At 32.3% G+C, this 27,511-nt stretch overlaps 1 protein-coding gene across 1 annotated transcript in view; it reads right to left on the bottom strand.

The window, feature by feature from the left end:
• LOC140441343 (ankyrin repeat and IBR domain-containing protein 1-like) overlaps positions 1 to 27,511 on the bottom strand; it is a 180,288-nt gene that overhangs the window by 116,838 nt on the left and 35,939 nt on the right. Inside the window, exons 4-7 of the mRNA XM_072531999.1 lie at positions 19,906 to 20,085; positions 5,766 to 5,934; positions 5,551 to 5,708; positions 2,118 to 2,351 (exon numbers count right to left, since the gene is read on the bottom strand). Coding sequence (XP_072388100.1) covers positions 2,118 to 2,351; positions 5,551 to 5,708; positions 5,766 to 5,934; positions 19,906 to 20,085 — 741 coding nt within the window. The remainder of the gene's footprint in view (positions 1 to 2,117; positions 2,352 to 5,550; positions 5,709 to 5,765; positions 5,935 to 19,905; positions 20,086 to 27,511) is intronic.

The raw sequence follows: 27,511 nt of genomic DNA, 5'->3' as shown, positions 1-27,511 counted from the left end.
CTTTTTATTACAGTTGTAGTACCTAATAAAGTAATAAAATAATGTAATATCAAAGAAACCCGGCACGCCTCTTTGGTGTTTACATTTCACCGAAAACCAACCCAAATGTCTGATGAACTGGATTGGACAGGATGACTGGATGACTGGATGACTGGATGAACTTGGCCTCATAGATATTTAGATATTTTCGGAATAAATTTCACAATTTTGTGTCTATCTGAACATCTATTAACTGAAATAATTTTAGTTTAAATGTCATACTAACAGTAGATCCTTTTTATTGGAATAATAATTAGACCAATTTACTTTCATACTTCTACTTGCACAGTAAAATATTCGTTGTCGCAATAATTCAAAATAGTCGTATATTCGTGGAATAACCTATATATACATATATATATATATATATATATATATATATATATATATATATATATATATATATATATATATAAATATATATATATATATATATATATATATATATATATAAATATATATATATATATATATATATACATGTAAAATGTAATGGCATGTCTCGCAAAACAGAAAAACAATAAACAAAATAGTATATTGATGGAAGGCAACCGTATATACATATTTTTGACTACTAGTCGTCCTCAGTACGGTGTATACCGTACTACGGTGTTAAAAAAGGAGCATGTTAACTTGGAAAAGGATCACCACAGAACCAATGCAACAAATTTGTGGCATTAGAATTAGAAGACCCTGGTGGTTTTTACTAGGGCAACAACTAACAATAACCACGGAGGAAGCTACAGCTGCCTGAGAAAAGGAATGCCAAACCTTAAAACGTTTAAATTAAATAAAAAAAAGTTCATGCGAGTAAATAATAAAAGTAAAAAAGTAAAATGTAATGGCATGTCTCGCAAAACAGGAAAACAAAAAACAAAATAGTAGGTATATCGATGGAAGGCAACCGTAGACGAGTATACGTATTTCTGACTATTGGTAGTCTGTTTTTCGAGACATGCCATTACATTTTCGTCGTATACTTTCAACATTCATCGGTACAAGAATATTGGGATTAGAGGATTTACTGAATTCCGAAAGTTCTTTGTCATTTATCTAGGTTGGATTTAGTATGATCTTGTAATTATGAGAATATTGTTCATGTTGTCTGATGAACAATAATTACTCTATCTTATTGCAAATATTGCAACAAGAAGCACAGAACCGCGAAGAGTGGCAAAAAATGGGAGAGACATATGTCTAGCAGTGGACAGAAGAGGTTGCATGATGATGACAATGATTGCAAATAATACATTTGATGAATTAACTAGATTTACTCTTACATTGACCTTATTATGAAGTTTTCCATCGGCTTTTACTGGATCAACTTCTAAGGACAAAATTAAAGAGTCCTTGAATACTTGAGAGTTTGAATACCTGATATTTAAACGTAGTTTCCAAATCTTACTAAGATAATTTCTGGTAATTTTGCTGCGCATCAAGTGGGCGTACCGATTGTACGATTTTCAAAGTCATTCCAAGATTTTGACAAAGTATACATCGTTAAATGTTAACGTCAATAATACGAGTGCATTTTTAAGAAGGTGTTTTAGAATAGCTGCAACTATGAAATTATATCCTGGGATTTATTGAGGATTCAGCTGCTTAATATTATTTATTCCCAGTTGTCCCAACGTGCAAACTTGTGAAAATATAATAAAAAAGATTTAAACGAAGAGGAAAAATATGTGTATATATGGAAACCTACACAGTACTTAATATTACTTTTTCCAAGTAACAAACTTCTGCTGAACATAACCAAAAGTAATAACAGATCCAAAATAAAAAATTATTACACATAACATTAAAATAAAAAAAAACCAGGGCACATATTTTAAAACATTTTCAAATAACAAACATTCCCTTAAGAAATATTAAACCGCAGGTTTAAATATAGTAGTGCTATAAATTAACAAACCAATTTAAAAAAAGAATTAATAACCAATAATGAGTTGCGTTAAAAAGTATGGTGTAACACAAATTCAGGAACATCAATACTTAATATGGTAATGATGAATAAAAACAGTAATTAACAGAACATCTCTTTAAATTTTGTTAAAAATAAATTTTAAGTCACATACCTTAATATCGAATTGCAGGTAACGTCTGGCTACTTCTGGGGTTACTAGTTTTTCTATTAGCTCTACTGGCACTAAAATATCACATTCAAAAGCTGGACATAAAATGTGGTGAGCATCGCCTTCTTGGATTTTGGTGGTTAAGTAAGTTTCCCAACATATTTTGCAGAAGGTATGTTTGCAAGACATGTGTACTGGTTGATCCCAATTTGTAACAGTAAAAAGGCAGATTTCACACTAAAATTAAACAAAAAACATATTATACTCGATTTGAACATGTATGGGAGCACGGTTTTTATGACAAAAGATTCCAAGGCCCTTCATACAGGGTTATTCAAAACAGAAAAATTATATCGATGCATTTTTATCTCTGTTTTGTACAAGAATTTATAAAAATAATATGACCACCCTTGCAAACTTCGATTACAATACAATCTTAAATGCAAATAAGTATGAACACCCTTGCAAACTTCGATTACAATACAATCTTAAATGGAAATAAGTAGTATGAGTCAGCACTGCGGGTCTCAGTTTTAGAAAATATGAGTTTTATTTATTTATGCAGATTGTAACCTAGATGAAAAAACAGCAGAGCACATTTTGTGTCACTGTAACAGCCTGGCTAATATGCGGTTCTTTACATTAGGCGAAGAAAGAGTAACGACAAAAACCTACATGGAAGGTTAAGTCTCGAAAATATTAGACCTTTTTAAAAGGGACAGAATAGATAATGTCATCTAGCATTAGAGGACTACAATACTGAAAAGGTCGCAGGGAAATAGGCCAAAAATCCACCTCATCAAACCTATTAATCTATCTATGTCTAACAACTCTTGATCAGTTTTCCAGAGATTACGGTAGTGTAGGTCTCGGACCTGTGTTTATAAATATTTTTCGATTTAGTCGTGAAATGTATAAAACGTGATATAACGAAATAAAGTACTTAATTAATTGAAATATATTTCGTTATAAGTTTTTGTTACTAAGGACCCAGAAGCTTTATTTATTCAATACCACAGTCGATTTTAAAATATCTGCCAATTGTGCATAAGAACAACTTATATTTATTAAGTTGTGATACATATTGAACAGATCTTTTACGTCAGTCGTATTATGGATACAATTCTGATCATTTTTATGTTAATTATTTTCAACATACATATTTTATTGTAGCTTATTTCTTTTTTTTTTAAATCTGTACATTTTCAAAATCAACAGAATAGCTTTATTCCAGAGAATGCTTAGCCTTCCGCAGATAACGTGAAAAATTTTAAAATTTTCGATAACGTCGATCTAATAAACCGACTTTTTCTAAAATAAAAAAAAAATAGAAATTTAGCTGTAGGTGATAAATATTTGTAATAATAATATAATTGTGTATATTATTCTCTATACAAATATATGAAATCTATCATTTTTTTGTTATTTTAATAATTTTAAGGGGTATTAAAAAAAAGTGTCATTTTTATGAACAGGCTTTTAATAAAATCAAAATAATTATAAAAAAAAATAAATTCTGGTTCCACTAAAACATAAATCAGTTACTTGTATGTTAGTAAACAGGGAAAATAAAATTTTACTTTCTCAAAATTTACACAGATTACTGAAACTATTCCAAATTTTGGGCACCATAATTTTCAAAACAATGCCTACATAATCCCGTCAGATGTTCTAGACACAAATATTTTTTACAGTTTGCACAAGAATATCTTGTTCTTCGACTTTTTGTAGTGCTGCAGTACGTACATCGTCTATGAGCAATATTCTCAGTTTCTCTACCACATATTTCAGACAGACGTAAACGGATTATCCTGGGATTGTTTTGCTGTTGTGTTCGTCGACGAATATGTGGGCTAAGTAACCGAAATCCTAAATTTTCTAAGAATTTTCTTCTATCGATTTTTGTTTGGGTATTCGAGGTGTAAATGTTGTAACTATTTATTCCAGCAACGGTAATGGCACCATAAAAAATGACCATTGGCCAACGACGAGTTGCACGAGCGCAATTGTAGGCTTCGCACATTTTGTCAACAACGTCGACACCGCCTTTTGTTTCGTTTTAGTCCATGATTATTTCCAGTTTGCCAGTTTCCTCGTCAACAGCATCATCGTAATGCATAGTCGATACTAACAGGATATTTCTTTTTCGTTTTGGAGAATACGAAACGAGCGTACACTTATCTCTAAAAGAAAACAAAATGGATTTTTCTGGTCTTGCTAGTAACTTTGAAGAGGTATTACGTTTATTTTGACGTAATGTCCCAATTGTAGTAAGACGATGTTGCCTTAGTATCTCCGTCAGAGGTAAGCTAATAAAAAAGTTGTCAAGCGTGACATTTCTATTTGATCCCAAAATAGGTGAACAAAGACGAGACACTTATGCTAAATTCAAAGTATCCCGTTGCAATGGTCCAGCATGCTGTTTTCCTATGTACACTTCAAAATTTACAGTGTAAAACATTTTAGCGTCCACTAAGGTATATATTTTTATTCCGTAGTGATTCGGTTTTTAGGCATATAAATTTTGAAAGAACATTTACTTCGAAATGCTTCGAGTTTTTCGTCAATCGTGGTGAATGCTGACATATTGTAATGTTGGGACACATTGGATACAAACTCGTCGTAAATTTTCCTAATTGGAGCTAGTTTGTCGACTTGTACTTTTTTTTGCCTGGTAGCTTTAAGAGTAATAATTTATTTTGTGTAAGTTTGTTTATTAAAAGTTAAATTTTATACTGGGTCAAAATTGTTTCGTAAATTACCCAATTACCTAAATAACAATGTAGAGTAGATTACAGATACATAGAAGTCTTATATATTACATAATATCTAGTAATGCCACCATAACTGTAAAACTTCATAAAACAAAGTGAAAATTACAGTAGGCAGAGGAATTAGACAAGAAAATACGATTTTGCCAAAACATTTTTATAATTGTTGTTGAATACGAAACAAACTGGTTTTATTTATTGTCTTGGATAAATAGAGGCATTAATAATGACGTCGAAAGATAATTCACTTTAGATTCACAGATGGCATCGGTATTATCACAGACAACATCGCTAATGCACAAAACAGATGCTTGAATTAATAAATGCCTTATTAAAAGTTGGTCTCAGAATAAATGCAAGCAAAACCCAAATAATTGCAAATATAAAATTATATATTACAAAGTGGCTTATAAGGAACCATTCTTTTCGGGAAACATCTTACTTAATGACTGCCGACAAACAGACAACTATCTTTTGTCGACATATTCATGATCATAGAATATCCATTTCGATATGCATTTCTTTCTACGTTGGATGTATAAACATTTTCATTATAATTAAATAAATATTTTTGGTAAATGATAAAAACAGCACGTATATTTACATCAAAAGATTACAACAAAAATATTTTATATAAAAAAACCATGTACATTTTACATACATACCAGAAATTCTACGTCCTCAGTTGCATTGGACTCCGTAGATGTACTTGATTCGATTGACGTACCGGTTTGCGTTGACGATGGGGCTTGTACGCCAGCCTGTTGACAACAATCAACTGGATCTTTCATCCATTTTTCCAACAATAACTCTCTTGACCATTCTACAATAAATTGTTATATTTATATTTCCTTGTTTAAATTTATTCCTAAGATATTACCATTATTTCTTAAGAGAGCTTCGGCTGTAAACAGTGGTACCTTCAACATATCCGATGTATCTACTAATAATTGATCTTTTGCTTCCTGAAGATCTTGACTTCTTAAACCACTGTATACTTCCTGTTCACTTAATATCTCGTCTTCATTTACTACGTTAGAACTTCCTGCCTAAAAGCGAAAGTAAAAAATTATGAAAATCTCCGAATGCAAAATATGGTAATTTATATTTTAATTAAAATGTTTTAATTTTTTCTGATGAGAAAGATCAATGTTAGTTATTCTGGTCAAAAATAGAGTCATTTTTATATATAATCTCTATCAAGCGAGTGTCATGATTGAAAAAATGTTAATTTTCTTGATTGAATCATCTCTCTCTCCAATGGCGCTACAGCCCAAATCGGGCCTTGGCCTCCTCCAAACTATGCCTCCAACCTTGTCGGTCCCGCGCCGATCTTCTTCAGGTTCTCACATCTAGCAAATTTTGCGCGTCCGCTGCCACTTAATCCTCCCATCTTTTCCGTGGCCTTCCTTTTGGTCTTGCGCCCTGCATTTTACTATCAAGGGCTCTTTTCGGCAATTTTTCTCTCCATTCTTATTACATGACCAGCCTAGCGAAGTCTCTGAAGTTTAACGAATTATGAGATCGGTGTCTCTTTGAACAGTTGGTAGAGTTCATGGTTATACCTGGATCTCCATATTCCGTTTTCGGTAATATGTCCAAATATCTTTCTTAGGACTTTTCTTTCGAAGACTTCCAGTTTTCTTTTTGTCTCTTCTGTCATCACCCATGTATCGCATCTATAACGTACTATTGGTCTGATAATAGTTTTGTAGACCCTGATTTTCGGTCTCCAGTGTGTGTTTTTGGAGCAAAACACATGATCGAGTGAAAAATAAGCTTTGTTTCCCTTTACTATTCTTCTTTGGATTTCTGGTTTTTCTGTTCCATCCGTGTTTAATGTAACTCTTAAATATGTGAAACTTTCTACCGTTTCAATATCGTCCTCTAATTCAACTGTGCGTCTGTTTTCCTTAGCTCTTTTCTGTGTTAACTTTTTTGTCTTTTGAATATTTATTTCTAGTCCGGTCTCTATTGCCCTTGATTTTAATTGTGAATTCTGCCGCCTCTTCTGTTCTTGTTCCTATTAATTGAGTCGTAGGCTTGTTTGAAATCTATGAATATGTTGTGGACGTCATGTCGTATTCCCACGATTTGTTTAAGATTTCTTTCACTGTGAATAATTAGTCAGTTCTAGATCTTCCTTGTCGGAAACCGGTTTGATATTCCCCGACAATATTTTCAGTTAGTTGTTGGAGTCGTTTGTTTAGTATGTAAGTAAAAATTTTGTACGCCGTGCACAAGAGGGTTATGCCGCGATAATTTTCGCATTTCAGTTTGTCCCTTTTTTTTATAGATTGGGCATATAATCCCGGTTTTCCAATCATTAGGGATCATTTCGTCATTCCAAATCTTGTTCATGACCACATGCATTTATCTTACTAGGTGATCGCCACCTAATTTATATAGCTCAGGGGGGACGTTGTCAATACCTGGAGCCTTATTGTTCTTTTGTGCTCGTATTGCCTGTTTTACCTCTTCCATCGTTGTGGGTTCTCTATTTTCGGTGTCTCCCTCATTGTTATGCATATCCATATGCTCTTTATTTTCTTGTGTCTCTAAAAGAGTTTGGAAATAGGTTTTCCAGACTGATTTTATTTCTTTAGGATCACTGGTTATTTGCCCTTATTGATTTCTGCATAGATTTGTTCAGGGTTTGTATCCTTCTCTTAAATTGCGTAGATATCTGTACGCCTGTCTTATATTGTTGCTTTGAAGATTTTCTTCCATTTTCTGTATATTGCCGTTTTCGTATTTTCTTTTCTCTGTTCGGCAAATTTTATCTGCCCTCCGTCTTGCATCTTGGTAACTTGCCCTTCTTTCTGTGGTTCTTCTTTCCATATATTTCTTGTGTTCTTCATTTCTTTTCTGTATGGCCTTATTACACTCGTCATTGAACCATTCCCTTTTTCTATTTTTCTTTTTCTTGCCTATGATTTTTCTTGCTGTGTCAATAACTTTTGTTTTGATTTCTTCCCAATGTTCTTCGGTACCTAGACTGCCTGTGTTTGTCAGTGTTTGTGTTATTTCTGTTTCATAGTTCTGTTTGACATCTTGTTGTTTCAATTTTTCTTTCTGTTTCTCGTTTGGTGAATCTTGTTGATTAAATTATATCGTCAGTCAAATAGGGGCATAAGTGGCTTGATATTATTTAAATCGAAATTTACCATATTTAATAACAACAAAAATCGAAAGTAATTAACACTGTTACATTAATTGACTACTAGGAGGTAAGTATAGTTTCAAATTAGAAAGAAGAAAAAATTTTACTGTCATGATTCATTGAGGTTGCTTTTTAAAGTCAAATCACATACAATGACGATAGATATTCTCAAGTTAAAGTTAAACTTTTTGAAATCTAATGAACGGTACTTACCAATACAGTTATCAGAAATGCAACTCAAAAATATTGAAAGTATCATTTTAAAGTCATTGACTTTAAAATGTATAATATATGTCTAAATGGTCAATATGAATAAAAAAAATAAGTTTAATTACTAGAAGTTACAAAAAATAATTTGTATAATTTGTATTTTGAGAACAACTTCCGAAGTGGAAATCGAAACGTTAAAATATTTTTTTTAATTGCAATTGTAGTTCTCCTGGGTGGACCAATAAACATTGAGGTTCTACCTCGGATGGATAAAACATGTAAAATTATATCCACAGTGAACAATGCAAGCTAGAATATCTTGGACATATAATGCGAAACGATCATAGATATAACCTGCTGCAACTTATATTACAGGGAAAGGTCTACGGAAAGAGGGGACCAGGAAAAAGAAGAATAGCTTGGCTCCAGAACTTACGAAAATGGTTTTCCTTGACCACTTCAGGACTATTTCGAGCTGCGGTCGTCAATAAAGTTAGAATTACCATGCTAGTAGCCAACATCCGTAAGGGATAGGCACCACAAGAAAAAGAAGCAATTGTAGTTAGTTCCCATTAAAAATAATTAATAATTAATAATTTGGTGTCAGACTAAATTGTAATTTTTTGTTGAATTTTTCTATGTGTAATTCTCTGTGTGTACTCTGTAGTTATGTGTAATGGGGTTATAAATATTACGTTTTGTTGACGCTTTGTCCTATTTTAGATAAATTGTCGCAATTTGTAATTAAGCAATTTTTTTTAAAGATTATTTCGCGATAGTCCACTTTTAATTTTAGATGATACTTAACTAGTTTAGAGTTGAGATATTTCAGAGAAAACGGACACTTTAGCGCTATATCACCAGTGATAATGGTGAAGCAAATATTACTGAGGGAAATATTAAACAGCGCATAATATAGCCAGTAACATTTTGTAGGTTGTGAAGTAGATAACCTCTGATTTATTTAGAGATATGCTTTAAAAACTGCAAAAGTCCAGAAACTGTAGTATAGACTCGTTTGTTAAAAAGTTTCAAAACACTAAATGTAATCTGATTTACTTGAATGAATTTCAGCATTGTTTTTTAAGTTGTAAAGGTTTGACTGTACTTGTCGTACTTACGAAAAGTATTTATTACATTTCCTATAGTAGACCAAAATGCCCAAAATTGTTTTTAATTGTTTAAAGGTCCAATTACAATTTTTTTTTATAAAGTTTATTTATTTTTAAGTTGGTCAATTTAAGTCGTTGAAATACTTCTTTTAAATACACTAGACGCTCCTAAAGACTTGTACGAAATATGATAATATTGACAAGATACTTCAAACATTTTTCATATTACATATTTATTTATAAAGCTCAACAGGCCTTGAAGTTCTAAGGCTGAAGGTAATTTTTATATTACAATTACCATTTATTCATATAAAATACATTATCATCTCTTACATCTTATAGTCTTTCCATATGTTTCTTTGCCACTTCCACCGATTGATTTCTTTTCAATTATCAATATTACTTTTTTTTAGGTCTTCATATCCACCGTTCTTTCTTTTTCTTCTTGGTCTACCTTTTCGTCTATTTTGTATTTGCTTTTGGTATTCTTTCCCTTCTCATTCTTTCAATGTGTTCTAAATATTTTATTTTCTGTGCTTTAATTACCGTCGTTATTTTTGATTTATTATACAGTTTTTCACGATTTTTATCATTCCTTCTTCGTCATTGACCATCTATTTTCACACTTTTATATATTTGTATCTTTCTCTCCCATTTTTCTAAAAGGTATATTTCTGATTTTTTAAGCACCCATGTTCCGCATGCGTATGTGGCTGTAGACCTGATAACTGTTTTGTAGATTCTGATTTTTTTCTTAAGACATATTTGGATTTAATAAATGATCGTAATGCTCCATACTTTTTGTTTTCTTTGGCTATTCTTGCTTTTATCTCTCCTTCCTCATGCCCTTTTTTATCTAGGTAACTAACGAGATAAGTAAATTCTAAAGCTCCCTTAATTATACATGTATTTTCTCCTTCTATCCCAATGTAAAATTGTGTTCCTTTTCTTTATCAGTTTTTCCCATTATTATGTATTTTGTCTTTTCTTTGTTTATTAGAAGTCCAAATTTTTTACCTAGTTTGTCATATTGTTTATTATTATTTTTAGTTCTATTGTATTTGTTATTATTAGCGTTAGGTTGAGTGCGACCGCTATACATTGATGTGCATTTTAAAAAATTGTTTATTGCACATTTATTTTACTTTTTCTGATTATTCCTTTTAGTATCATAATAAAGAGAGTCGTTTATAGTGGGCCTTCTTGTCGTAATCCTTCCTTTGTTTTAAAATTGTTTGATTTATGACCCTTATATATTTCGTTTGTTGTGTTATTATTATTATTTAGGTAGGCCCAACTTTTCTTTTAATTTACACATCTGTTGTCTCTTTACCCTATCGTAGGCTTGCTTAAAGTCAACGAATAGGGCACATACTCTTATTTTATGTTCGTAATACGTAGTGTGTATTTTTTTATTGCAAATATTTGGTCTATCGTCGACCTATTGATTCTAAAACCTTTGTGATATTCACCGAATATCTTTTTTGTATATTGCTTTAGCTTTTTTTGTTATCATTTGTTTCAAAATTTTGTAAACTACTTCTAGTAACGCGATGCCTCTACAGTTTTCACATCCCGTTTTATCATCTTTTTTCTGTATTGGGCGTATCCTTGCTACGGCCCACTTTGTTGGCATTTTTTCTGCTTCCGATATGCCTCTTATAAGATTATGTATTTCTTTATGTAGCCTTTTTTTAATGCTTTTATCATTCCACCGATATTTCTGTTATTCCTGGGCTTTTATTATTTTTTAGTCCCTTTAGTTTTTTTTCTGTTTCTTTCTCTGTAAGTATTTCTACTACTATGGGATCATTTTTAATTTAAGGGATTATTTTCGTTTCTTCTTGATTTTTGTTTAATAGTTATATCAAGTAAGTTTGCCAATTTCTTATTTTTTTCCTGGTTCATATCTCATTGTTTCTTCATTATTCTTCATGAACTGATTCCTAGTAAAATGATTACTTAATTCTATGTATTCTTGTCTGCTGCTATAACTATTATTTGTTAAATTTTCTATTTTTATTTTTTATTTGCTGCGGCTATTTTTTGGTATTCCTCATAATACCATTTTTTGTTTTGTGATTTCTATCAGTTTTCATTAAGGTTTCTTTCTTTGTGTTTAAAACTGCTTCTTTTGTTCTTTTCCACGTTTCTTACGAGTCTAATATTTCTGTTTCTTTGTTTAGCTTAATGGAAATTCATTGTTCGTTTTTATTATCATTCTTTATATTCAAATTCATTTTATCCTGCTCTTACAAAAAAATGGTACGAGTTACATTCCGCTGATTTTATACTTTTTATATTTATTATATTGCGTGCATGTTTTTCTATGTTAATGTGTGGTCTACTTGAACAATTGTCTTTTTATCCTTGGAAATCCATGTTCCTTTGTTTGTATTTTTTCTGCGTAATTGTATGCTTTTTATTACAATTTGGATCTCTGCCGCAAAACCTATAATTCTTTGACCGTTATAATTCGATATGTCATGATCGCTGTATTTTAGTGTTATATTTTCATATACCTATATCCTCTTTTCCCACTTTAGCATTGCAGTCTTCCATTACTGTTTTAATATTAAATCCTGGTATTTTTTCATATTCTCTTTGTAGCTGTTCATAGAATGCATCTTTGTCTTCTGCTGTAAAACATATATTGGTGCATCAACATTTATTACTCTTATGTTTTTCTGATCACCTTTTAACCTGATTGTACACATTCTATCTGATATCGGATTAAAATTCATCACTCTGTTTTTCCATCTTTTTTGTATCATAAAACCTGTTCTTAACTATCTGTTCTCCCACTACATTTAAAAAATATTATATCCTCTATTTCTACTATTTCTGTATCTAATTGTTTTGTTTCTTTTATAGCTAATATGTCTATTTTATATTTCTTTATTTCTCGAATTAGTTCTTTAATTTTTTTCATTTCATTTGTTTCTCTAACCCAAGTTTGTTATACTTTTCTTGTCATCTTTAATCCAAATCATCGGCTTGTCCATTACCTGTGTTAATGTCGTTTCATTTACCTCTGTTAGTTTTTTTGGTTTATGTTTTGATTTTCTATTTTTTTTTTATGGTTCTTAATTTTTATTTTATATCCATTCCTCATCATTTATTTGTATTTTTTGGAATCTGATTTAACTTTTTTTTGCCTTCAATGCGATTTTGCCCTGTTTTATTTATGTATGAACATTTAGTTTTGTCCATATCACAGTTTATAAATATTTTTTCCCTTAATTTCTTTTAGCTTATTTTTGGTTTTCATTATTCTTTCTTTGTCCGTTGCGTTTAGAAGCTCATTAAACAGGCTTTATTTCCAATTTTACTTGCACTCCTTAGCTTTGTATTAATTCTTATAGTATTGTTTAAAAAATCTTGTACCTTTTCTTTTATTTTATTTTGGTTATATGTATCTATTTCCTTAAGGTATTGTAATATTTCTTTTTTTGTCCTTTTCCATTCTATCTATTTTATTTTGCAATTCTATCACTTTTATCGCTTTTTATTTTTCTTCATTTTCTTCATTTTAGCTTTATCCTCTCTTTGATCTTCTCATAGTTCCCTTATTTTTATCGTTAGCATAATTATTAAACCTTACCGTATTTTTTCCAATTTTTCGGATCCTTTCCGGGTGATCCATGTATTTTTTTACTTCAGCTACATTTCTCGTCTTCCGAATCACCATCTCGTTTCACTCATCTTTACTAGTTTACCAATCAATTTTTTGTGTTAAACTTGATTTTTTGGTTGTCGCCTTCGCCATTTAGATTTGGCCCTTTACGTTCACCAAGTGTGATAGCATTAATCCGTTGGTGGTCTATGATGACTCTAAACTTGGAATTCTGTAAATCGTTCATTTTCCTTGGAACTACTTAGACCAAAAGACCAAGAGAAATCTAAAGGTCTGATAATTTTTAAATCCAATAAGCTTTGGATCTGATTTTTCACTTCTTTCCTGTAAATTTCTGATATCTATATAATTTCGAATACACAGCTACCACGAAAAATAACGTGTCAAAAATTCACAATCTTGTATTGGCAGACGGCTGACTGAAAGTGTGCGAGATAGCTGAGACAGGAGGTATCTCCAAAGATTGCGCCTGTCATATCCTGCATGAAAGTTTGGACATGAGAAAGCTGTCGTCGCGTTGGGTGCAGCGTTTGCTCACTCCGGACAACAAGCTCAAGTGTGAAACCTTTTCAGAGCAGTGTTTAATGGTATTTAAGCGTAATCCGAAGGAGCTTCTACGTCGATTCGTAATCGTCGATGAAACTTGGATCCAATGGGTGTTACCAGACACCAAAAAACAGTCAAAACAGTGGATAGCACCCGTCAAACGTGCTTCAAAGAAGGCGAAGACTATCTTATTGCCAGGAAAGATGATAGCAGCCATTTTCTGGGATTCACAAGTAGTGATCTACATAAACTACCTGTAGAAGGGCAAAACGATTATAGGGCTCTATTACGCCGAATTATTTGGCCTATTTTTGGAGGAGAAAAAAGTGCCCTTTCACCATGACAACGCACCTGCTCATACCTCCACCGTCGCCATGGCAAAACTGGTCGAATTGCGACTCCCCCCAGTGCAACTTCTTTTTGTTTCCAAAAAGGTTAAAAAAGGCACTCGCCGGACAAAAAATTAAGTCCAATGAGTAGATCATCGCCATCATGGAACTCTACGTTGCAAACCTCGAGCCAACGTATTTTTCAGAAAAATTAAAAAAGTGGGAGCATCGTTGGGTCAAGTGTATCGAGCTAAAATCAGACTATGTTAAGAAATAAATCACCACTTTTCCAAAATATTCGTTGTTATTTTGTAGGCTAAGTACTTATCGAACCGCCCCAGTAGAAATAAGAGGCAGTGTGATACACTAACAATTATTAATGAAGTCTTAACATTAGAAGAAATAAACGACGAATGAAAAACATATACAAAATCTACTCTTAGATAATAGTTCCATGGCATGGAGCTAATCTCTTGATAATACAACACAACCTTGGGTTTACTTCTAGACTAAAACTGGATGTAATAGATTAGATCATTTATTTTCTGCAAGACGGTGTACAGGCCTTCCCAGTTTCGTTGAAGTTGACAAAGCCCTTTCTTACTTGTGGAATTGTACATATATCCATACTGGGTCAACTCTTTCGAATATTGCACCTGTGGCATGTATGTCGAGCCTGGCCTTGACTTTATCACTTTGAACTTTCTAATTTTTACTAGCAAATTCATAAAATTTTACAATTTTTCTTTTAAATTCGATGTATATCGTGGATGAACATTCTTTTTGCAGAAAGAAAATCTTTCAAAAATAAGATCTTGAGGAAGCTTTATTTCTCTTCCAGAGATTGTCGATGGAGAATAATTGGGGTCCTCATATTCAGAACTTCTATAGGCTAACAGGAATAGAGTAATTAAAGTAACCCAATATTTTTGATTATCCGCGACAAACATTGAAAGGTATTGACAAACAGTTTTATTATATCTTTCGATCATTCCGTCTGAATGAGGATGTAGAGGCGTAGTGCGATTTTTTTAACAACCAAGATTTTCATTAATTCTTGCCATAATTATAATTCAAAATTTCGTCCTTGATCACAATGTAACTCTAAAAGAACTTCATATCTTGATATGAAGTGTGTTATAAATTCTTTTGCTAATGTAGTTGCTTCCTAATAAGAAAGGAATACAATTTTAGGCTATTGTGAAAAAAAATCCATTACACAATTAAGTACTTGTTTGCTCTCTGAAGTCATCTGAAGTGGACCGAGAATATTCATTGCAAGTCGTTTTAAAGGCTCTTCAAAAAGATATTGTACCATTTTATCACGACTTCTTTTCTAGGGCCTTTTCTACCGTTATATAAATCACATTTTTTACACCACCCTTTTACATTTCGTCGACAATTGATTTAGTAAAATCTGTCCCGAACTCTGGCCAGTGTCCCTTTGACACCAAAATGTTCTCCAGAAAGACTGCTATGAAGTAATTGCAACACATACTTTTAATGTGTGATGTTGGCAGCACCTATTGTTGAACTGTTCGTACTCCATCGAAAGTTTCCCACTTCCGATGTAATAAACCATTGGAAAGATACATATATTCTCATTCATCTCAGTAGGCCTTTATAGTTCCACTTTATTTGGTTATTTCCTACCAAAGAGCTTTTACTCCATTTTTAAGCTATTCTAGTATAACTTTCAATTCGATATCTTCCTTTTGACTCTTTCTCAGATCTTCCAGGGAAGTCTAATCATTATCTTCTTTCTGTGTAACTGTTGTTATCTGGACACTTACTTCTTCGGTTATGTTCATTTTATCCTCCAGTCTTTTACATTAGTGGTATATTAAAAACAGGGTCGCCCGTTTGAAAAGAATATCGGAATTGTTATGGAGACGCTCTTTTCAATGTTCTACGTCGAAATTATACTTTTGGAGTCTCTCTATCCACCTAGCAACTTGTCCGTCTGGCTTTATAAAATTCATTAGCCACCGCAACGCGCTATGGTCAAATTTAATTATTTTCTAAATAGTATTGTTGTTGTTCTAATATCGTTTTAATGTCATTCTGTTGTTCTTCGAATTTATATATTCTACTGGTAATTTGACTTAACTCTAACTTAAAATTTTCGTTAATTTGAGACAAACCATTTATGATTTCTACCTCTATTTTTCTAAACCTCTCTTCTTCGTCTTGTCTATGCCTGTTTTCTTCTTCTTGCTCACGCTTTTCCTTTAACTCTTCTTATTCTTGTCTTTGCTTCTTCTTCAGCTATACCCCTTTTTGTCTACGTTTCTCATTCACCTTCCTACGCTTCTCTTTTTCCTCTTTTATTTTAAAAAATAATGCCGGGAGTCCAGACGTATATATTTTTTTATTAAATCAATAGATCTAGTGTCAAACATTCACAATTAATTGTTTAATATCTCTTCCATCTTACCGCTGTCACCAATGTTACATGTCTTTAAAATAACTTTAGTTTAAACTCGAAATTGTTACAATAGTTTAACAGAATGACAACTATAAACTTATATTAACTAAATAATTACAACTGTTCCAAACTGCCAACAACATCTGTTTATATACGTTTTCTGACGTTCCAGACTTCACTAGATATTTCATGATTTGTCGATGGCATCTTGAATATTGTAGAAGTTTAATACTTTTTCTTTTTCCCCAAATGACTTCTTCTATGTGAGATAAATCGAAATAAAATGAAACTTTTGTAACAAGAATTTACCCATTCTAACATCAGAAATAAAATACGCATTAAAAAACAATAAAATTGGAAAACAATTCATAACATAATTTACAATGGGCTAAGGACAATTTGATTTCAGGAACGGAATTGTAACCTAACAGGCCTTGTTTAGTTTCATTGTGCTTATGAAAAAATGTATCCATGAACAAAAAGATCCATATGTGTGTATTATCATCATCATCATATAACGGGGGTCCTACGGCGATTGCCGCTTCCCGCATTTCAGCCTCCATCTTTTCCTATCTCTCCAATCTCCCTCTTCTAAGCCTCTAGATTGCATTGTTTTTGTAATTTCTCTTCTCCAGGAATTTGGTGGTCTTCCCCTTTTCCTTCTTTCTGGCGGAACATACATTAAGGCTTTCTTTGGCCACCGCTCCTCCTCCATTCTCATCACGTGACCATACCATTGTAATTGCCTTCCTTGTATTCTATCTGAAAGAGTATCTCTAATTCCTGCACGGTTTCGTATTTCCTCATTCCTGATTCTTTCCATTCTCGATACTCGACATGACCTTCTAAGATAATCCATTTCCACAACGTCTACTTTATCTCGTTCATTCTTTGTCATCGTCCAACATTCGGCACCATATGTAGTAATTGGTTCTACAATTGCTCTGTATACGCGAAGTTTGGTATGCATCTTTATTTTATTAGACCACAGTAATGAATTCAGTATTCGGATGCATTTTTTCCCTTGGGTTATTCGGTTTTGTACATCTATCTTAACTCTGCCATCTGCTGATATGATGCTTCCTAGATATTTATACTGGTTGCAGGTACACACATTTATAACCAGTATAAATGTGTGTATTATATATTATGAAAAAGCTTTTAATAAAGTCAAGTATGAAAACTAATAGAATGTTTCCACAAACAAACCATCGATCCCAATATTGTTCTGAAGCTATTTTCTGGCATTCTAATTCAATTTACTATTTTTTATTGAAAATAGGCTAAAATTTTATTTAAAATTTTTTTTAAATTAATTTTTAAGTAAAATTGTTGCTCATTCCCAATAAAACATAGTAAAATGCATCGATCTCAATGACATAAACATAATACGTGAACTCTACTAGAACCAACATGCACTTAGACAGAAATGGGGGACACTCAGAATATATAAAAATCCAAAAAGGAGTCAGACAAGGTTGTATACTCTCACTATTAATATTCAACTTGTACTCCAAGAAGATATTTGCATGAGCTCTGGATGAGGTCTTCTTCTTCTTATGGTGCCGTGCACCTATAGTGTGTTGGCGAATTATCTTAAGGTCAGACGTCTGTCTTTTGCGGCATGCAAAAGTTCGCCAGTGTTAGTTACGCCTGTCCAGTTCTTTATATTTCGCAGCCACGACATTTGTTTGCGACCTACTCCTCTCTTGCCCTCAATCTTTCCTTGGATAATTAGTTGAGGGATTGCGTATTTTTCCCCTCTCAGGATATGGCCCAGGTATCCAATCATTCGTGCCTTGATCAAGCTGAGCAATTCTCTCTCAGTATTTGCTCTTCTTAGGACTTCCTCGTTTCTCACCCTATCTGTCCATGGTATGGATGAGGTACCAGAATATATTCAAGTCAACGAAAGAATTATTAATAACGTCCGATATGCCGACGATACAGTATTAATTATTGGAAATGAACAATAATTACAAAATATGCTGAACAAGTTAGTTACCGAGGGTAAAACATATGGTCATAAAATTAATGCTGCAAAAACAATGGTAATCACAAGAAAATATAATCTAAACATAAAAATATTAGTAAATGACAAACTTATTAAACAAGTTAAAAAGTTTAAATATCTAGGATGCTGAATACATAAGACCTCAAGCTTGGAACAAGAAGTCAAATGTGGAATAGAACAAACCCAAAACGCATTTGTAAAAGTAAAACATTTGTCACCAATGGAAATCTTGATCTAACTCTATGATATCGCATGATAAAATGCTACAAAAACAGTATCCCACAATATGGCATTAAAGCCTAGATTCTAACAATTGACTTACTATCACGCCTAGAAAACTTTGAGATGTTAAAAATTTTATTAACTGACTTTGTTAGAAATGATGAATTTTTAAATTGTATGAATAGAAATGGTGAACCTATAAAAATTATTAAAACATGGAAAACATCTTATTTTGGACATATATTTAGACACAAGACATATAACTTCTTTCAACTAAAATGGAAGGAAAAATTAGTCCTCATAGGAGTGTGGCTTGAAATCTCTTGTTTGTATTTGATTTAAAGATATTGGTACCTCTGTTATGATTTACAAAGAAGGTTGATGCTTAGTGTTGCCTAGTTATTTTCCGAGTTTGTGTAGAGATTTTTTTTTTGTTTTGGAATTAAATTTTTTGTCCAGGTTGGGGTACTAAAAAAGATCTATTCGCGTAGTGCACTTTTTATTGACAAAGGTCTTTGTCTATGTATTTGTAATATTTAACAAAAAATATTGGTTAGGACACTTACAGTACAGTTTAAGCCATTCGGCTTTTTAGTCAATTTAAAAGTACCTAGTACCTTATATTATACTACGTAATAATAGTAGAGCACTATTGACACCCGTATAGCTAAACTTGTATAAAATGGATTATAAAATTTATTTAATCATTTTGTCACACATTTCTACACATCTGAAAGAAGAAGAAGAAGTTAAATTAATAAATTAAACTAAAACTATATATCTATTATTTAATTTTATCGGAGTGAATTCAAACGAAAATTATTTTTATGGGAATTTTTAAGTCAGAAGATGAATCTGAAGAATCAGACTTTAATAAAATGTTGAATAAATGGTCAACAAGTCTATATTCTCTAAAAACAATTGACCAGCCTACTAATTGCGCCACTTATTCTTAAAAATTTTATAGAGGTAATACTAGAGCTTAAAATAAATATTCTACACAAGCAGTTTCTTGACTAAATATTATAGGTAATAAATAAAATAAAAAAATACAAATTGCAATTAAAAAAGAAGTTACACAATTAAAGCGCTATTGAGTTACTTGCTGATTTATTATTAGTGTCGTCGGCATAATGTTGCAGTATAACTTACATATAAAGTCAATTTCTACTAAAAGTATTGGCATTCCGAAATTTTAAAAATTAGGGTAAGAATTATGTACAAAATAAACCATGTAGAACAAGATGCTGAGGAGCTAAATAGACTACATTATTCTACACAATCTACAATATATCTACAGATAATAAGCAAAATATTTCTTAATTACGTCTCTTGATTAATATTTGTAGGTGTACTTACAAAAACCATCCTGCTTTCCAATAATCTAGCAATATCGTGGAAGGAACCTCGCATTGCTAAATCACATGGAGTTAGTTTGTCGTTGTTTTCTACAAAAAGGGGAGAACCATGTGCTAATAAAAGTTCTACACATCTTTTTAATCCAGTTTGTGCGGCATAATGTAAAGCGGTATTTCCTTCCTATAATTAAAGAAGTTTCTTAGTTTTACCTTTATACTAGGCATACAACATTTTATACAAAATAAAATGTCGAACTTGTTTAAAATACATATCAACGGATTAACAAAGCATTGATTATTTTATTCATTTAACGTAAATTGATATTCACAATATTTTTTTATTCAAGGCTTACATTAAAAAATATTTTTTATATTCCTATTGAAGTAATATAAATTATTACAATATTGAAAAAACAAAATATTTGCAGTCAATCAAAATAAGTGGTCAAAGGGTTGGTCTTCAATAAGCGAGATACTGGTATTTGTTTTTAAAAATGACCAACATGCTTAACTTAATATATTTCTGAAAGTAAACATACAATAAAGGGTATTTTAGAATAGACCGATACAATGGACTATCAAAGGATCCGATACAATCAATTAATGTAAGAATCTCTGCTGAAAATGGGTCTAGCGATGTAGTTAACTTAATTTAACTATAATTTAAATTGAATCATTGTTATAAATACCATAGATGGGGTGAGATTTCTTGTAAACCGAAGAATAAAAGGCCTAATTATTGACTTTAAAGCCTACAGCCAAATAATGTGATATTTGCGCTTAAAAGGAAAATTCTTTAATTACAGTTTGATCAATGCACATGCCCCAACTGATGACAAACCAAAGGAAATAAAAGAAAAGTTGAAGAACAGTGACAGTCGCTAGTACGCTCTTTTGAACACAGGAACATACACAAGGTAACCTGGACCTCTTCTGATGGAAGAACAACGAGTCAGATTGATCACTCCTTAATAGATTCAAGGCATGGAATAGACGTAATAAACTGCAGAAGTTATAGAGGCGCAAACATAAACTTCGATCATTGCCTAGTGATCTCAATATTGAGAGCTAGAATTTCAAACACCATTAGAAAAAATAAAATGGATACAAAAAAATGGAATCTGCAAAAGCTGAGAGATGCTACAATTGTAGGGCTGAGAGATGCTACAATTGCAGAACGGTACTCGTTAAACATCACCAACAGGCTACTAAGGAATCAAAATATAAATTAAGAAGGCCAGACAGATATAGACTCCTACTGGACCAGAATAAAGGAAGACATTGAAGCAGTAGTTAAAGATGAAATAGAAACACAAATTGTGCCTTCGTAAAAAAACGAAACCACCTAAATACGGAACTTAAAAAACTTAAAACTTAAACTTAAATATATAGAAAACCTTACCAGAGAGAAAGAATTCAGATCATTCTATAAGAAAGTTAACATTAACAGAGAAGAATTCAAGGCAACCAAAAGACAATGCAGAAATCTGGAAAAACTTTAACCATGCACTTAAGGAACCACCAACAATTCTTGAAGTTAACGATGCAGTTAAAAAACTAGCAAAAATCATCGCTAGAGTAGTGGAGGAAACAAGTATCCGGAATGAAAATAGGCATAGGCGGTGGTAAATGTGTAACAACTTTATTTTTCGCAGATGATCAGGTAGTCGTAGCGAATTATGAGGAAGACATGGCCTACATGTTTAAAAAACTAAAGAAAGAATATGAAAAATGGGGCCTTGATATGAATAGGTCAAAGACAATATAAATATAAATATCTTAAAATAGCAGATGATGAAGAAGATCCAGAGTTAGAAATTAGAAACAAACAACATGCAATAAATATAATTATCTCGGATCTGTAATATCCAGAAGGCACTACCACAAAAGACATCGAAAACAGAACGCGGTAAAAAAAAAAGAAAAAAGTGGTAAACATTCTAAACTCTCTACTATCGTCTAAAGATATTAGACAAGAAACGAAATTAACAATATATAGAACCTTGGTAGAGCCTATTATGACTTATGGGACAGAAGTTTGGCAGATCACGAAAAAAGGAGACCGTGTGGTGTATCCAAAAAAGATAATGTCAGGAATAAAAATATTAGAAGGAGGACAAATACTGTATATTTCAGTAGACAGAATTAAAACGAGACAACTACTGTGGTATGGTGATGAGAAGCGAATGAATAAAAATAAATGGCCAATAAAAGCTTTAAATTACATACCAAAACAATAGATGGACAGAAAACGATGGCGGTCGAAATGCGAGAAGCGGAAGCGGCTGTAGGAACCTCGCGTATATATATTTATATATATATATATATATATATATATATATATATATATATATATATATATATATATATATATATATATATATATATATATATATATATATATATATATATGAAAATTACTGAGTTCTCGGGAAGAACCGCGTTGAGAATTTAAAACTCGACGTTTCGGCACCCATTTTGGAGCCATTATCAAGAGGGATACGGTTCGGTTCGAGTTCGGAGTCTCAATCTGCCTACTCCCCTCACTCGAGACGTACCAGTATCGTGTTCTATATTGCAAGAACTGTCTCTCGGCACTGAGGTCTCAATCTGCCTACTCCCCAGTGTCGAGTGACAACCGGTCTTACCCTGTGTGGCTGCTTTTATACTCGCTGTATGCGCGGGAACGGTATGCGCTGACGTGGTCTGAACTGACGTGGCCTGAGCGGTGTGGGCGGAAGGTCGCTGAAGAAGGGGTCGCCATGTTGCCGGCAATCGTTTCGCGTCATCGCGCGTGTTCAAGCTGTGAGGCCGTTTTTCGATTTCGATAGCTTCACGAATGATTCTCGCTTTTAATGAGCGGATGGGAGCGATGGTTTTTGCTTTTTCGAAATCTATTTTGTGGCCTGTCTGAATATGATGTTGGGCTGGGGCTGAAGTGGTATCGGAATGTTTGACAGTCAAATGTTTCATTTATCTGACCGCGGAAACTTATCCGAACATATATATATATATATATATATATATATATATATATATATATATATATATATATATATATATATATATATATATATATATATATATATATATATATATATATAATTAGCCAGAAACAAATCACCCGGAATAGAGAATCTTCCAGCTAAACTATATAAAGTAGGTGGCCATGATACCCTTATGGCATTACAGCAGCTTTTATAAAAGAAATATGGACACAGAAATCCCTCTCCAATGATTGAAATAATTTGCACCATACACAAAAAAGAAGATATCTTTTAATGCTCTAACCACAGAGGAATTACACTTCTAAATGCGAGTATAAAATATTTTCCACAGTACTATGTCACTGTATGGCACCATATGCAGAACCGATAGTAGGAAAACACCAGGCTGGTTCTAGAGGTGATAAATCGACAATTCATCAAATTGCAACCCTGAAACAAATTTTGGAAAAAACACTGGAATATGGCATTGATACTTGTCACAGATTTGCAGACTACACACCAGCCTACGAGTCTGTGAATAGAAGAATGTTCAAAGTAATGAAAGAGCTGGAAACTCTTGAAAAAGTTGAATGTAAAGTACGAATTCAGGGGAAACTGCGTAAACCTTTTAAAACAAATAATGAACTGCACCAGAGAGACTCTCTCCTGTATACTGTTCAATCTGACCCTGGAAAAAGTAATACGTATGTCACAAACCACAACCACTGGTTTAATATATAATAAATCAGTGCAAATCCTGGCCTATGGTGATGATATCAATATTGTTGGGACAACGGAAAACGCTGTACGAGAGGGGTATGTAGAATTAAAAGAATCAGCTACAAAAATGGGTTTAATAATAAACACCAACAAAACAAAATATATGAAAATAAGTACGCAACCAAAAATCCTACGACCACTTATAGAGTATAGAAAACGACGTCATTGAAGCAGTGAATGAATTTGTATACCTGAGAGCGCTCCTTAATGCTGAAAATAATACTACCGCAGAGATAAACCGCAAAATTTGCACGGCCAACAGATACTACTTTGGGCTCAATCTCCTCCTTAAATTCACAATTATATCAAGAAATATAAAAATAAAACTACAAAACAATAATACGTCCAGTCCTAACATTATGGTTCAGAGACCTGGACTCTAACAAAAAATAATGAAAGGATGTTAGGATGTTTTGAAAAAAAAGTACTAAGACGAATCTATGGAGCAGTGAATGACAATGGAGTGTGGAAAAGACGATACAACTTCGAACTTTATAGAATATACCAGGAACCTGATATCGTAAAACATATTAAGATAGGACGTCTGAGGTGGATAGGACATGTAATGCGGATGGAACAAAATGACCCAGCTAGAAAAACGCTCCTCGATAGAACCATTGGTCAGTAAAGAAGAGGAAGACCTGGGTTCCTTGATAACATCGACGAAGACATGAGAACTATGGGAATACGTGCTTGGCGGAGAAGGGCGATAGATAGGGATGACTGAAGAGAAATTCTTAAGGAGGCTAGGCCCACGCAGGGTTGTAAAGCCAGAATGATGGTGATGATGTTATAAATAAAATGTACAATATAAATAATAATACTTTAATCTAGTACCTAATAATTCAAGTTTAAAATTTAATTAATGTATGCGTTTCGAATCAAGAAATATTGACTAAATAGCCTACATAAAAGTAGCAATAATCTCTTCTGGCTATTTTAGTAAACTAGTCAACATATTGACCTAAATTCAATATTTCTTTCCCAGGACTGGCTTATAGAGAGTGAACGTGTACTTATCGCTCTGTAAATTAGTGTCGTTTTTTGCAATGTATTATTGTAAATACAAGTTCTAGTCAGTAAATACCCAGCCAAGGCGAGGCATATCTTAAAACAAGGCAATAAACATGGAAGAATTACATTTCTATTTTAATTCATTATTATTAATAATATTTCATAATAACTCATTTCAAAGTCTGAAAGAAAAATTAATCTTAAAAATAATAAATTTGACTCTACTATCTTAAATACTCATTCTACACTACAGAAACTTCTAAATCTTTTTCTAATACGCAAAAAATCAGCTGCAGGTCCCAACAACCTCCCCTTCAAATTTCTCAAAAATCTTCCCATATCCGCCGTTATAAAACTTCTTAAACTGCCTAACATAATATGTACTAAACAGAAATTTCTAAAATTATAAAGGGACTCTGTAGTTATACCAATCAAGAAACAGAACAACTACCCGAATAATTTAAATTCTTACCGTCCTATTTCACTAAAATGCAATTATTCGTCTAAGTTGCTAGAATAACTAATAAACAAAAGACTAATGTGGTATCTAGAAAAACATAGAATTTTAGATTCAGCTTAATCCAGATTCCGTCTATCTCGAAGCACAGCTGACAACTTAGTAATGTTACAAACAGAGATCTCAACCGCCTGTCAAAACAAGCAAGATATCTTTTATCAAACATTTTCTCTTTGGTCGCAGCTTAGTATTAGTTAACGGAAAAGCTTCCTCAATCTATGTTCAGTAAAGCGGGGTACCCTAAAAATCAGTTCCAAGTTCCACTTTGCTTATAATAACTATTATTAATATTTACAAGAATATTCACAACCAATGAACTACAACTTATATGTAAAAGACCTGATTTTAAATTGTTAAAGTAAAGATATGTTCACAACTACATAATTATTCCAAAAGCACTAAATAAACTAACTTGTTAGTCTATAAGTTTTGGTATGAATTGCTCTGCTGAAAAAATTAAAGTACTCAAATTCAGTCAAAAAACACATAACATATTATTACCTTAAATTACATTTAATGGTACTCCGCTTGCATTTGCTGATGAACACAAGATACTAGGTTTAATTTTTGATAATCGACTTACATGGAAACCACAGATTTTAAACGTCAAAGCTAATTGCTTAACTAGATTAAATCTAATAAAACCTCTAGCAAACCATCACTGGGAGTTGATGAGAATATCCTTATTAAGCTTTACAGATCTCTCATTTGCTCCCGACTAGATTATGGGTGCTTTATATATATATATATATATATATATATATATATATATATATATATATATATATATATATATATATATATATATATATATGTCAGCATCAAAGTCTAATTTAAGAACTTTTGACATTAGTCAGAATACAGCATTGTTCATTTAGCAGTTCAAATTCAGTCCCGCCGAAAGCCTTCGCTGTGAAACAGGTATATTTCCCTTTCGCTTCGCAAGTCCAAACTTCTTTTCTGATATACTTTTTTAGGGTGTCTGTGAATCAAAACTACCCTATATAAGCTAATTTACAAGTCATATCTATAATTGTGAGCCTAACAATAAATACCAGACACTACCTCAAATTTTACTTACCCTTTCACGACCGGTTAATTTCTCAGTAATAGATACTCATATACTGTCAACAACTCTTCCTTGGATTAATCCCATTTTAAAAATTAACCTATCGCTTAATAATTATCACAAAAATTAAATCAACAGCCAAATTCTAAGACAATCTTTCCTAGAGCTGGTCAACACAAATTCATATGATGAGATTCTCTACATAGATGCATCTAAAACTGAGACAGGAGTCGGATATTCTGTAACAACTTTCATACATAAGGGCTGTAAGCCATTTTTAAAGCATTAAAATGCTTATTTAATCTAAACAACAAACTAAAGCCAGCTAAAGCCAAGAGCACCACAATGTGTACAGATTTAATGTTCCCGATCGACTCAAATAAAGATATATATTCCGAAGATCCATTAGTTTCTGCCATACGTAAATCAACAAAATGCCTCTTTTTTCGGAACAAACACAACACTAATCTGGATTCCTTCACACGTTTGCATGTTATGTTATGAGACTAGCGCTACTGCTGCAAAGAAAGCAATTATAACCCAATCAGACATAAAATCCATACAGCTAGCACCAAATCTCAAAACCACTTTTCAGGTTCCAAATCCTAGCAAAACCAATGGAAGACCTACCTAACTTAAGTAAAAGAGACAAATTATTCGTTTGCAGACTAAGTATTTGATGGCTTTGGATAAATCACCTGCCAGTTAAAGGTGTGGTGCATCATCAGAACTAAATACTCTATATAAGATCTTACGAATGTGATGCTTAGCCAATTAAAACTTTAGATTCTACTAGATTTCCTTCGATAAACTAAGTTGTAATACAAAATTTATTGTTCTTGTAAATTATAATGTAATGTAAAATTTATAGTAACAAAATTAACCCACTGTCAATAACCTTGTAGTTGAGACACAGTAAACTAAAATAGAAAATACTAAAATAAGCTTACGTAAAAGTCTAAGGACTTTTTAATTGTTTCGTCAAGACATACCACACACACGGACAACACGGTTTCAAAAGTAACCTTTAAGATCTATAATAAACACATATAAGTCTTTTTCTTTTTAAGTACAAAGATTAGGCATTCGTTGCCTGTTTCGATAATTAAAGTTCGCTTTATCTTTCCAAAGGGTATTGTACAATTTTTTCCATTCTGCTGGTAATTAAGTATTTGTAATTTGATTTTCATGCATTCTGATTATATGTTGTTGCTATTTTGTTTTGTATTTTTTTTTTAGT

Source organism: Diabrotica undecimpunctata, chromosome 5 (genome assembly GCF_040954645.1).
Source record: "Diabrotica undecimpunctata isolate CICGRU chromosome 5, icDiaUnde3, whole genome shotgun sequence".
NCBI lineage: Eukaryota > Metazoa > Arthropoda > Insecta > Coleoptera > Chrysomelidae > Diabrotica > Diabrotica undecimpunctata.
The sequence above is the reverse complement of the archived record's forward strand: the minus strand, read 5'-3'. Positions and strand labels throughout refer to the sequence as shown.